General features: G+C 40.8%; 1 protein-coding gene across 5 annotated transcripts in view; it reads left to right on the plus strand.

The window, feature by feature from the left end:
* The first annotated feature begins 408 nt into the window (after nt 1-408).
* The window catches only part of BCAT1 (branched chain amino acid transaminase 1), a 111,331-nt gene continuing 97,687 nt past the window's right edge, over nt 409-14,052 (plus strand). For 3 of the 5 annotated variants that reach the window (XM_082419830.1, XM_082419832.1, XM_082419834.1), the window contains exon 1: nt 409-1,251. Coding sequence is in view for 1 of the 5 variants with exons in the window: in XM_082419834.1 (XP_082275960.1) it covers nt 1,246-1,251 (6 nt within the window). In the remaining 4 variants the exon portion in view is untranslated. Of the gene's footprint in view, nt 1,252-1,325; nt 1,604-14,052 lie in introns of those variants that run through there. The other 2 variants (XM_082419831.1, XM_082419833.1) reach the window with 1 other exon arrangement.

Genomic DNA, 14,052 nt, shown 5'->3' on the forward strand with positions numbered 1-14,052 from the left:
TCTGAGAACTAAGATCTCACAAACCCCGCAGAGCCACCAAAAAAAAAAAGCTCAATAAATTTATCAAATGAAAGACTCTATCATTCATTCACCTAACCAAATTTAGTTAAGCTTCCACACACACATTTGTGTTGAACACTTCCTCTCCAAGGCAGTCCACTGGCTGTAGGAGATGAATACCACAAAGGATCTACCCTCAAGAATCTCGTAATCTAATGATGTAACATCCGTGCAAATAATTAAAATAAAAGATACGGACAAAGCGCAGTGCATAGACAAGAGCTCAGTTCTGCTTGAGGGACTCAGCTATGACTTCATAGCACAGACTCTAGCTGAGGTTTACAAAAACCGGAAGTTGCTGGATTGACAGAGAGTGAGTCAGAGACTGGTCAACCAGAAGGGCATTTAAGCAAAATCGTGGAGCCTGACCAGACAGCTGGAACAGTAGAAATGCTGGCGCTTTTGTGTAGAAGTGGGGAGGGGACCCAGAGAGCATGAACTGGGCTAGCAGAAAATATTCAAATCGGAAAAAATTTTACATGCTCAGTCAAAGGATTAGAATAATTCCCCCAAGTACATGAGAAATTGACAAAAAATGTTGACTGAGCAGGGGACTGCGGGGCTAGAGGAAGGGGTGTGAGTAACAGAGACTGGCAAACTCTTAAAAACCAGGCACGTGTTCTTTAAATGTATAGTCAAGATATACATTTAAAAATTTTCTGTTTTAGATGACCAGGACCCACTGTATAATTTTGAGCAGGGGCATGCAGGAAAGTTACTTTGGGGAGAGTGGAAAGTGAGGTGGGCAGGCAGCCAGCTAAGGAGGGAATGGCAATCACGATCTGTGATCTGTTTTTTTCCTCTTCTTTGACATCCCCACATCAATGATACACGCACACCCAGGCACTAATTCAGGGGTTACGCGTTTGAAAAGCTGGCATCCTCCACCCCCAGGAGTGAGCGGTGGGTAAGGGTCTGGACTGGGCGCCGGGTCGGAATTTTCGTGCGGAAGAGGCTCTACCCTCTGGGGCCCGTCTGGGGGAAACACAGCCTCAAGACTCTTCCTGCTGATGCAATCTGCAGGAGAGCCAGCGATCGCCGCTGCCAGGGCCAGTCTGCGAGGCGCCCGCCACGTGTGCCCGCCGCCCCTCCAGCCCCTTCCCCAGACTCGCGCCGCCCGGAACGCCCGGGACGCAGCGCCTTTGCCTCCGCTCACCTCGAGCTGCTCTCACGGCCGACCGAACAATGAAGGTAACTGCTTATGATTCTGACTGTATTTTTACAAAAATGTGTGTGTGGATTGAGCCTGCGATTCCTCAAACGCACAGTTGGTAGAAAGGGGTCGGAGGAAGGACCACACGGTTCCTTGCCACGCAGACGTTTGCAATTTTTCCTTTATCAGTCATCGCCGGACAGGACCTTACATTCTTCTCTTCAGACTTCTGCTTATCCCCCGCTCACAGGATGTACCGCCCGCCTCAAGCTCTTTCACAGCTGCATTCGTGAACCGCGATAAAAGGCTGCTCACAGCTCCTTCCCCTGCCTGTTTTGAAGCGCGGAAAGGAAGAGGAAGCTCTTCTCAATTTTCTAAGATGCACAGGAGGTGGGGAATTTCGGAGGAGAGGTCTGGGGGATGTCACTGGCTGTAAACGGGTTTTCTGCTCGGTGTAAGTTATAAAGGAGAGAGGTGCAGAACTAGGTAGGGGCGGCTGCCTCATCGCTATTAAAACAGAAGGCTTGTCTTACTTTGTTTCTTGTGAATAGTCAAGCTTCTAAGAGTTATAAATCAAAGAAGCCTAAGGACATTCTTTTATTCAAGAACACCCTAGGGTCTTTTATTCTTATGCTAATCAAGGATAATTAGCCCAGCTGCCTATTCCTTGGGAAGGTTTATGTGTAGAAATGAACAGATTTAAGGGTTCTGTTTTCCTGGTCCTACACGCTGGAAAACTGCAATGATATGAAAAACTGAAGTGCAGCTTTTTTAAAGGAAAGTGAAGGATGGGCAAGTAGTCCTGCCTTCTAACATCTTGGAAGTAGGAGATTCCTATATGCAGTCTGAACTTTGAGGAGGAAAAAAAAGCTGAGTTTCAGAGTTTCCAAGGAGGGAGATAAGTACGGTTTTCAACTGGGCTTATCCACAACCCATTCCAGTCTACAATTTCACTTACGAGAAACAATATGTCAATGGTGCCTTTTCACCAAACAAAAATTTCCACCCTGATTAAGCAGGAAATGAGTGGAAACGTAGTTCTGTATTAAGAAGTGATATGCAAATGCGCCGCGGTGAAAAATTCAGCAGCTTTCCTCTTCTAGAGTTAAGAAATTCTATTTCTGGCTTGCTCGTGCCTGTCTACTTTCAGCTGAAAAATACACTTTGATTGAGTATTGAATTAGTGAGTAAAAGGAGAAAATTATGAGAATAAACAGTCTTGCTTTTCCAACTTTCCCCTGTACCATGTGGAACTGTAGTTGATTATCTGTAAGTTCATGGGTGCTTTAACATGAGTCCAAAACCCCCTTCCCTTTTACAAGGTACTTTTTATAACACAGGAACTGAAGATATCTTCAAGTAGTCTCATTTCTGTTTTCTGATATTTTACTAAGATTAAGAAAGAAATGCTTATGTATTTTAGGCATGATCTAAGGAGTATTTAAGGTTCCTTTAAGTGTTTTTATTATTTCAAAAAACCTTTCTACTAATCTTTTACCTAAGTATTGCTCATACTTAGGTCATCATTTTAAAAAAAAAAAAATGTTATTTTCACAAGGCACCATGATAGGCTCTGTCCTCAGCAAATTTTCCAGACATGGTCTTGCCCTGGAGATGTTATTTTAAGATGGACACATACAGAATGGGCAACCGAGTGAGAAAAATAGCATATACATTGAATAGGATGTGTATAAAAATGGTAATTACATACTATAACTTATTGAATTAAGGTGGAGATTTACAAGAGACACATATCTGAAAGGACAGAGATAAGAAGTCATTGGCAGGGATGCATGGTTAAATGAAGGGAGAGGGCTGTTTGTGTGTGTGCGCAGGGGGCCCAACAGGACGCCTGGCAGGGAGAGGGGATTCACATTCCAGACACAGGATGTGGCCCCTCAGGACAGGCTCAGAGATGCATAGCTAGGTAAGCAGGCCTAACAAAAGGGCGTTGGTAGAACCTGCAATGGTGAGGAAGAAAAAAAAGAAAAAGGAAGAACAAAAAATGAGAGTTTAATTTTGGCCAATATTTCATTTAGTGAGTCTCCGTAATAAATAACTTCATTTGATTTTAGAACTACAGAGAGAAAGGAAGATGAGTTAAGAAAATTTTCCATTTGTATGCAAGAATTTCTCTTGCCTGTCAGCTCATTGAACCTGAGAAGGTCTGAACATTTGAAATGGGCTTAAAACCTTGTGAAAGAAAGTTGAGAACAGTCCTCTGATTATTACAGAGGTTTATGCTAAGAATTAAAATCAAGTTATGGTTTCCTTCAGTAGTTGTGTATCTCCCAATTATTTTCATAATTTTAGATGTTATCCCTTACATCAGGTCAGGACTTTTAGTTCTGTAGGGGAGGAAAAATAATTTTCCCTCTACCCTTCTAGATTCTTGGCTAAGATATCCCTGTAATAAAACACGATTAACAGGGAAAAAAACCCCAGAAATTTAATAACATGTATACCTCCTGTATACATGGAAGATACCCAGGAAAACTGAGTCAGTACAATGGCCCAAGCTATCGCCTTAAATATCATCTTCAGCTAAAGACAAAAGAAAGATACTGGAGCAGTGGAGCAAACCAGTTATGGGAGGTTATCAGACAATGCACAGAAAATTGCAGATTTAAGTCGGTATCTTCTCCATTGGTAAGAGTTTCTAGAGATTTAGTTATCCTTCCTTTCTTGGTACAGAGAGGGAGACACCTTTACAAATGGGGATTTCCCTTGTAAATGCAACTTCTACTCTGTTTTCAGATAGTCTTTTGTGTCTGCAGCCTTTCAGAGATAATCAGTTCAAAATAATCCTTCTGCCAAAGAGGCATATTTTAGGGGTAATCTATTCTGCTCCCCTTCAGTGCATTATTTCTAATATTAAGAGATAGACCAGGGAAGGGTTGACCTAAAACAAATAGACTGAGGCAAATATTTCTCCAGCAAAGATGGGTTTGTTTGGGATCAGCAGAAATTGCAATTCGGGGTCCGCGACCAAGACCAGCCACAAGCAAGTCTCTGCACAGCAAGGAAAGAAGTCTTTAGGGGAGAAGGACATTGGGACGGCTCTAGTAAACAGAGTCCATGGCTTTTCACTGACCGAGTTGTTGCTGGAGTCTTTCTTCTTCTTGTTGGGCTCTGTTATCACTGCGGGCCCGGAGAATTCCCTCTTCTGGGCTCCTGACTCTATTAAATTGAAGTTTCTGTAAGTTTTTAAAGAAGTGCACAGCTGGATAGTATAACCTGAGAGGTCTAGGCTTATGAGTAAACTTTTTCTGTGCATAAATGAAGAATTGTTTCTAAACTGTGGGCACCGTGAGTGTTTGGGTTAGTTATATCTTTGGGGGTTTCAGGTTGTTTGCTTCTCTGAATGGCCTCTCCTCAATGGGTGTAGAAAGATGAAAATGAAGAGTTTTCTCTGTCTTATTTTAGGCTTGGCAACTGTAATTCCTCTAACTAACAGATGCCACACTACGGAAACCCAGGGGAATGTTCAGCCTTATAATGCCCGAGAGGATTTAGTTACCATATTAGAGTGAGAACCTGGTACCTCCCATGATAGACATTATTATCCCAGGCATTCTCCACTTCCTATATGGTACATTCTTTCTGAGTACAGGAGGATACCGTGGCTGGTCTGCTCACTTTACAGTTGTAAATATGGGCAGCCTTTGTGTTGTAACTTTATCCCCTTAACAGCTGTCCAAATGCTCTAAACATTTAAAGTGACATATGGTAAACATTCCTACTGATGGGCTTTACTGAGTCTCTGTAGCCCATTTGGTAATACATGTCAGTGGCCATTCAACTAAGGCTACTGAAATTGGAATCCACGTACATCAAACTTGGGTGCAACTCAAATGTTTAAAATGTTTCAAAATGAAGCATTTGGGATGCTCTGATTCCTAAACATAACTTTGTAAATATTTGCACACATTTTTATCATAAGATCTAGTCTATGATTCACAATGTCAATTGTGAATACGAAGCCACAGCAGAATCAGTCTTTTCTATCACACAAGGGTTCATGATGTGCCAGTTGCGCCTGTGCTTCTAATTAGTCTCCTCAAATCTACAAGATGAATAATATTACCCTAGAAATTGAGTCTTACATCCTTAAAATAACTTAGAAATTGGTTCACCTTATTAATACAGTATAGCATATAAATATTTTCCTGTTGTCATATAGGTCATGCCCCTTTTGTGGGAAAAGACATTTTGCAAAATATTTCTCTCATGTTCAGTGATTAATGGGAGAAAGAAAATCTTTAAAAAAGAGATAATCATGCTCCAGAAATTTAGGGAAAAGGTCAAGAAGAGAAGAAAAAGGAAGACAAGTGAAAAAAAAAAAAATAGAGGAAATTACATTACAACAAGCAATAATCAGGAAAAGTCATACTGAAAAACATGTGATTCTTTGTGATTGAAAAATTTGTAAAATTCAGCTAGTTCCATTAATAGTCTTATATTTCATCTAAAATGAACCAATTCATTAGTTTTTTAAAATTTTGATATGTAGATCTGAATATTTGATCAATTGCATGTACAGTCTCTCCCCTAGTCTGAGAAATGTTTTTGTTGTTTTGACTGGAGATGGTTAAGAATCCTAGGACATAATTAGAGTTCAAATTCTACCTGACTCCTTATAAATCTAGACAGAAGGGGCACCTGTTGGGATGTTCTAAGCCAAACAAGCTACAAATGTCTCTTGCGTGACCAGCAAAGACCTCAATGGATTTCCGGCATAAGGCCAAGGGTGGATTTGCACACGATGATCACTCAGCAGTTGTTAACATTCCGTCACTATTAAAGGGCAATTTTGCCTAGTACATTTCATTTCATTTTAGCAGATTCAGATTCAAAGTTATATTGTTTTGATTTTAGTACTAGATATTAGTGCAGGAATCTGAAATCACAGGAAATGTTTCTTTGAACTTTGAAGATAAAAGGTAGAGTTAAAATGGAGCTGTAAGGTCACTTGGGGAAGCATAATAATGCATTGCTCAGGGATTCCATGGTTTTCAAGTTTAGTGAATGGTTTGTACTTGCAAGGTTATTGTTGGTGTTTATAGTAGAAACACATCCAGGTTTTGGGAAGGACTTCTTTGCTTAACAAAAGTGAGATGCTTTATATTTTTAAATGCTATATAAGTTACGTAACATGGAATTGTAACCTCAAAACATTCATATGAGGAAAGCATGGCGACTATTATTAACTTCCATTTTACAGGCAAGGAAAATGAAGATCAGAAAACTCACTTAAATTGTTTAAGATCACAAACTGCCCAACATTATGAGAAACTAGATATATTTGACTCCTAGTCCAGTGTGCTGTCTCCCTCACCGGTGGTTCTAGCTCTTTTTGGGTCTGATGTCACTTTGCAAATCTTAGAAGAATGGATAATCACCTCAGCAAAACGCACAAATACACATAGGCACAAAATTTTATATCTAAATTATTTATTGTTAAAACCAAGGCAATGCAGTCCATATAGCATGAAAGACGAGTGGAAAATACTGAAATGATCTAGTTATTTAGAACAGTGGAGTGCTATTGGCTCTTGCACCTGAAATCAGCTGAGATATGTAAATATATAAGCAAGAGAGCCACACTGCCCTTTGAATATTGAAAATACCTGCCTTTAAACCAAAAAGGCAAACAATTATTTTCTTTGTCTTTTAGTAACACATGAGTTATCAGTTTCTTCTTTTTATCTCATGAAGTACATAGTGTAGTGGAGGGAGAAAAAATTTTCCTCTTTCCTTTTAGGTTCATTTCCTGGCATGTTGCATGTTAGGCTGACAAAAGACAGATTAACAAGAGAAAACCAGAGTTTATTAGCTCTTGCAGCTTGCATACATACAGGAGAAACTCAGTGATGAGTAACTCAAGGGGTGGTTAGAACTTGGGTTTATATAGCATCTTGACCAAGAGAAACAAGTTTGTAAAGGCAAATGTTTTAAGTTTCCAAGGGCAGCAAAGGTAAATATATGGGAAGGTAAATATATGGGGGATACTAGTGGGGGAATATTTGTGCAGGTCCATCTCAGTACTGACTTTCTGTCTTCTTCATGGCTGTAAAACTTCTTCAGGAGAGGAGATTTTTGGCAGTCCTCTTTTCTCAGAAGTTTCCGCTTTTAGTCAGAGAAGGGAGGTTCCAGGAAGGCTTCCTCTTTCATCTGTTGGATCTCTCGTGCCTTCAGTTTAAAATAATCGTCATCCCAAAGTGGCATATTTTAGGATGTCATATTTTGATCCTCTACGATAGTCACAGAATAGAACTTGATGCCACAGAAGCTGCACCCTAATTTCTTTGATCTTCGTCTCATTTTGAAGTGTATGCATAGCTGTTTTTATTAAACAGGGTTAGTACACAGTTTCTTAGCAGAGTTTAGTAGTTTGGGGTGCCTACCCTTCCCATTTCATTGGTAACTTCCCTACCCAAATAGGTCTACATGGTTATGTTGCTACCAGATGACCACTGCCTCAGCCACAGCTAATTACAGCAAGGGTGGATATTTGGCCCAAGTCCAACCATCTTTCACTTCTTTCTTACTCTCTTATCCCCTACATTCAATCAGATGCCATATCCTGCGGATTCTGTTTTATCTGTTTCTATATGTTCTCTCTTTCCCATTGCTGGTGTACTGGTTTTATGCTCTCATTACTTCCTGCTTGCATTATTTCAAAAGTCTCTCAACTGATCTCAAGTTTATTTTTTCTTAATTTTCCTAAGGCATTATTTTGATTATGTCATTCACCCACTCAAAATACCTCTGTGACTTCACCATTGTCTACTGAACTGAACTTAGTGCATGAGGTCTTTTTCTAATCTATCCTCTCTTCTTTGTGGATGTGCTCCTCCAATCATTATGGAGGATTTGCTATTCCTCAAAATGAGCTTTTGCATTTCCATATATTCATTTCTAACTCCTTCTTCCTCATACCTCTTCCCCATTTGTGCCCTCCATCATGCCACTCACCATGTGGCTCAGCCCCCAGGCACTTCTTGAGAAAGTGACTTGTTTTACAGTAGAATGAGTATGGGTGGAAGATGGTAAGGTAAGAGTAGGGTTACCTTTTGAAGTCAGGAAATAAGATGTTGATCATATCCTGCAATATCTGCACTCACATTTCCTCTCTTCCGTGAACCTTGTACCATCACTGGGGCTCTTACAGATATTGGTTGAGGTAAATCAATGACCTCTTTCTAGACTTCCTAGATCCAGATTAATTGATTCTGTTTTATACTTCTTTGTTTTCAAACAGCAGATACATTTTTTTCCACATCTGGATTTATTTGGAGTCAAAGTTTTAATTGACTCCCAAAAGATAGAGGGTTATAAAACCAGACAACAGTTAGTACGTACATGTTTTAATGCTTATTGCCAAATTCATTTTAGACAGCTAGTTTTTCCTGATTGATTTTTTAGGGAGTGTCAGTGGTGAAACTGTACATAGATTGTAAGCATTCATTGCACACATTTCTGGGAAAGTTCATTCAAAAAGATGCTACATAACAATATGAACCGGACCCATGAAAATCATAAGGATCAAACTCAACAATGCCAGCTCACTAAATCGCTACCGTCTTCAGATTCAGGCAGTATGTAAAGAGAAAGGGTCCCTGCCACATCCCAAGGAACTGACTTAGAATATAGAACAAAGTCATGTGTCTAGGAATGTTAACAAATTCCAATACTGTTTAACATGGGGATTTTTTTGTTGTTGTTTGCAAACAAAGCAGTTTTTAAGCAAACTAATTAATGCATACACAGACAAACAAATCCAACAAAAGAGGCACTTAGAAGCAGTGTTCATTGAATACTGGAATTTTGAAAGAAAAAATCTATTAGGTCATCTGAGGCATTTACTTCTGCTAAAGAAGGATTGTTCTTTTGAGTTTATTTTTCTAGTTTTCAGTTCTATTCCACTTAAAAGCCTAAAGAACCAAGACGTCTCAAATCTTCTGTGGACAATTTTGCCACTTACTATATTCACTATTTAAAAGTTTCCTGATAATTATTTTCCTTTCCTTTTGGTTCTGTATTCTATTTGCTCTAATTAGTAATGTCAGTAATTCAGTGAATATGTAGATAGAGAATGTCAATAAGTTTTGTGCTCCTTTAATTATTTCATGGATGCCTCTTACATTAACATTGTGTCTGCTGGTCTGCCGGCACCTTTCCTCCTCTTGACCAATGTTCTTAGAACATTTATTCACAGTAGTCCATCAGTCTACCATTTGATGTTAAAAGACAACTTTTAAAAATTTTTTTGGCTGCATTGGGTCTTTGTTGCTGTGCGCGGACGTTCTCTAGCTGTGGTGAGCGGGGGCTACTCTTTGTTGCGGTGCACGGGCTTCTTATTGCAGTGGCTTCTCTTGTTGTGGAGCATGGGCTCCAGGCGCGTGGGCTTCAGTAGTTGCGGTGCGTGGGCTCAGTAGTTGTGGCTCGAGGGCTCTAGAGCACAGGCTCGGTAGTTGTGGCCACAGGGTTAGTTGCTCTGCGGCATGTGGGATCTTCCCAGACCAGGGCTTGAACCCGTGTCCCCTGTATTGGCCTGCGGATTCTTAATCACTGTGCCAGGGAAGCCCGGACCTCATTCTTTTTTACACCTGATGAATATGTGGGTGACTTCCAATCTTTTGTTATTACAAACAATGCTGCAGTCAATACTCTCATTCGTATGTCATTTCACACATGTACACGTAAATACAGGCACTTTTAATTAAACTAAGTATTAACAATGATGTTGAACTATTAAATCTATCTCAGACTATGTAGTTAAGATCATGTGGTTGCAAATGACCCCTCATTCCCAGCATCATAATGTTGTCTTTTGGGGCTTCCCTGGTGGTGCAGTGGTTAAGAATCCGCCTGCCAATGCAGAGGACACAGGTTCGATCCCTGGTCCAGGAAGATCCCACATGCCGCGGAGCAACTAAGCCCATGCACCACAACTACTGAGCCTGTGCTCTAGAGCCCGTGAGCCACAACTACTGAGCCCACGTGCCGCAACTACTGAAGCCCACGCGCCTGGAGCCCGTGCTCAGCAACAAGAGAAGCCACCGCGCTGAGAAGCCCACTCACTGCAATGAAGACCCAATGCAGCCAAAAAAGAAAAAAGAATGAGGTTAAAAAAAAAAAAACAACTAGTGGAGGAAAGAATGAGTAAGCTCTCTATATACAGATTAAAGGAAAATCTCCATGAGCCTTTTCACTGTATACGTTTGTACATTTGCTTTTTGACCATGTGAGTTTATTACATTCAAAATTGAAATTAAAACAAAAAAATGGAAATCCCTTGTAGTGGAATTAATTTGACTCTAGAGCCATTATCAAGGAAATCTGAAATTCTGGGTAATTCAGCACAATCAGTTAAGACCACGGATATATTTCTTGACAAAATCTCCAAACTATTATAACTAACTAAAAATTATCCTTTGCTGTACACCTGAAACTAACAACACTGTAAATCAACTATACTCCAATATAAAATTAAAAAATTTTTTAAATTATCTATTGAGAAAGCAGGTAAACATAATATGTACAACAAACTTTACAGTAACTATTATATTAAGAATATACAGAAGAGAAGATGGTCTTCTATGAGCTATGAAGTGGGCCCTCACCATACACCAAATCTGCCTTGGTCTTGAACTTCCCAGCCTCCAGGTCTATAAGAAATAAATTTCTGTTGTTTACAAGCCAAAAAAAAAAGTATACAAACTCTTCTTGAAACCTAACATTTATAATAATGACTAGCAAACAATGATTGACTTGAGTTTCATTTAATTAAACACGTAGCTCTTACTAAGACTACCAGGCTTTATACCAGGTAATAGGCGAATGGAAATAATTCAAGCATTATTCATACTCTTGAGAAATTGCTCTATTCAGAAAGAGAGATATACAAAAAGTAACACAATAAAGTATAATGCGGGTTACAATAGAAGTCTGCACAAAGTACAGTGGTACATGAAAAAGATTAGTCAGAGAAATCAGGGAGGGCTTGAAATCAGTGGAGGTGATGTTTGAGCAGAAACATGAGAGAAGGTCAGGTGAACAAGGAAGTAAGAGTGTTTTAGGCACATACATGGTCCACTTTCACCCAACCCCAGACTTCTGGACCTAGATTCAATCACTCATTCCTTTACCGTAAAAGACCATGAGGAAAAGTGTGCCTGGCATCCCTTCCAGACCACTGGTAAATACAGAGGCCTGAGTACCCAACATCCTTGAGGAATGAACTATTAGAACTCACACCACTGGCAACCTTGCAATCAGTTAAATTCACCAAATCACATTTTGCTCACAATGTCTCCATCCTTCACTCTCTCTTGATGCTCCGGGTTTTCTCTCTTGACTCAACCCTCACTAGAACCTCCCACCCAAATTCGTCCACAGTACCCTTTGCAACTCAGTATTAGCACACCCCCCACTCCTTTCCTAAATGTTTCCCCCTCCTCCTGCCCTCAGGTGAGGTCACTTCCCTCTACAGGGGAGGTGACTCACAATCTCTACTATCTCCCCTCTCCGAATTAGAGGGGGCTGGTCTCCTTCACCCTCCCATGCTGTCTCCACATCAGACAGCTCCTATAAAACCCCTTGCCACTGCTCATACTAGTAGTCTGTGCCACCCTCTCTCTGCCTTATAGCTGTCATTGAGAGACACGCTGTCCCTCTGCCTCATTCATCACTGAAGATTTTTAGCACTTGGTTCCTGATTCTCTCTTCCATCTCAAGTCCTCTCTTCTTGTATTATTACATGGTGCATGGCTGGCCCATTCCCCTTTCTTGCATCTCATCTCCATTGATACACTACGTTCCTCATAATCCACCCACACCTATGGTCATACCCAGACTTTTGAATGACACTAAATTATACCAAGTCCCATCAGTTATTTTTGGTCCAAGATATAGCTTACATGAGTTTGGTTCTCTCCACTTTATCTACCATGTGCCCAGGTCAAGCTACTGTCTTCTCTTCAGGGGGTATATATGTTTCTATTTTTGCTGACCTCTTGCTTATCCCCACCTCCCACCCCTAATCTGTTCTTCACAAAGCAGACTGATCACATCTGTCATCTGCTTCAAAAATTCCTCGACCCCTTCCTCTTATGCTTTGAATAAAGCCCAAAGTCCCTCCCGTGCTCTAGAAGCCCCCAAAAATCTGGTCCTTCTTACCTTTGCAGCCTCACCTTGTTACCACTGTTTCCATCTCCCTTCATCCCCCAAACTTTTCCTTCCGGGCCTTTGCACTTGCTGATCCCTCTACCTTAAAGGCCTTCTTCCTACTCCCCATCAAGCTGGCTCCTTTTTTTTTTTTTTTTTTTTTAATATTTATTTATTTATTTAGGCTGCGCTGGGTCTTAGTTGCGGCATGTGGGATCTTCATTGTGGCATGCGAACTCTTAGTTGCAGCATGCATGCACAATCTAATTCCCTGACCAGGGATCGAACCCGGGCACCCTGCACTGGGAGGGCAGAGTCTTACCCACTGGACCACCAGGGAAATCTCCAGCTGGCTCCTTATCACCCTGCCAGCCTCACACTGAATGTCGCTACCTCAGATGTAACCTCACAACCCCACAGTGATTCCCAGTCCTTTAGAGCCCTAATTGCAATTTACAGTTATTTACTGGTGTAATTATCTGTACGGTTTTGGGATTGATATCTGACTCTCCCACTAGATCATACATTTCTTGAGGGCAAAGAGCATATCCAGTTTTTTGCCACTGTGCAAATGCATGTAATCCAATACCTGGCCTAGCATAAGTGGTTGGTGAGTGTGGTAAGCTGAGTAATGAACCCCCAGTGATGTCCATGGCTCAATCCTCTGAAGCTTTTATGGTAAAGGAGATTTTGCAGGTATGACTAAATTATAGCTCTTGAGATGGGGAGATTATCCTTGATTTTCTGGTTGGGGCCAGTGTAATCACAGGGGTCTACAAGAGGAAGGCAGGAGGGTCACAGGAAGAGAAGGAGATGTGACAATGGAAGCAGAGGTTGGGGGGAAAGAGAGAGGGAGTAAGAGTTGAAGATGCTATGCTGCTTGCTTTGAAGATGGAGAAGGGACCATGAGCCAAGGAATGCAGGTGGCTTCTACAAGCTGGAAAAGGCAAGGAAACAGATTCTCACCCTACAGCCTCCCGAAGGAATGTAGCTCTGCTGATACCTTGACTTGGGACTTCTGACCTCCAAAACTGTAAGATAATGCCACAAAATGTATGGTAATTGGTTACAGCAGCAATAGAAAACGAATATAGATTTTGGCACCTAGAAATGGGGTGCTACTGTAACAAATACCTGAAAATGTGGAAGTGGCTTTGAATTGGGCATTGGGCAGAGGATGGAAGAAATTTGAGGAGTACAAAAAGAAAAGCCTACATTGTCTTGAACCGATTGTTAGAAATATGGATGTTAAAAGCACCGCTGATGAGGGCTCTGAAAGCACTGGAGAATATATTTATGGAAACCAGAGGAAAGGGCATCCTTATTATATAGTAGAAGAAAGCTTAGTGGGTTTGTGTATTACAGTTATGTGAAAAGCAGAATTTGTAAGTGATGAACTGATATATTTAGCTGAATTTTCCAAACAAAGTATTGAAGTTGCAGCCTGGTTTCTTCTTCCTGATTATAGTAAAATGCAAAAGGAAAGAGATAAGTTGAGGGGAGAACTGTTAAGCCCGAAGGAACCAGGTCTTGATGGGTTGGGAAATTCTCAGACTCTTCAGATTATGAAAGATGCTCACATGAGGATATTCACCATTAGGAAAGCACACTCTGGCTGAGGCTGAGTTAGGAGACTGTGGTGACATGCAAGGAAGAGATGATGGTGC

Source organism: Balaenoptera physalus (assembly GCF_965194825.1).
Source record: "Balaenoptera physalus genome assembly, chromosome: 13".
NCBI lineage: Eukaryota > Metazoa > Chordata > Mammalia > Artiodactyla > Balaenopteridae > Balaenoptera > Balaenoptera physalus.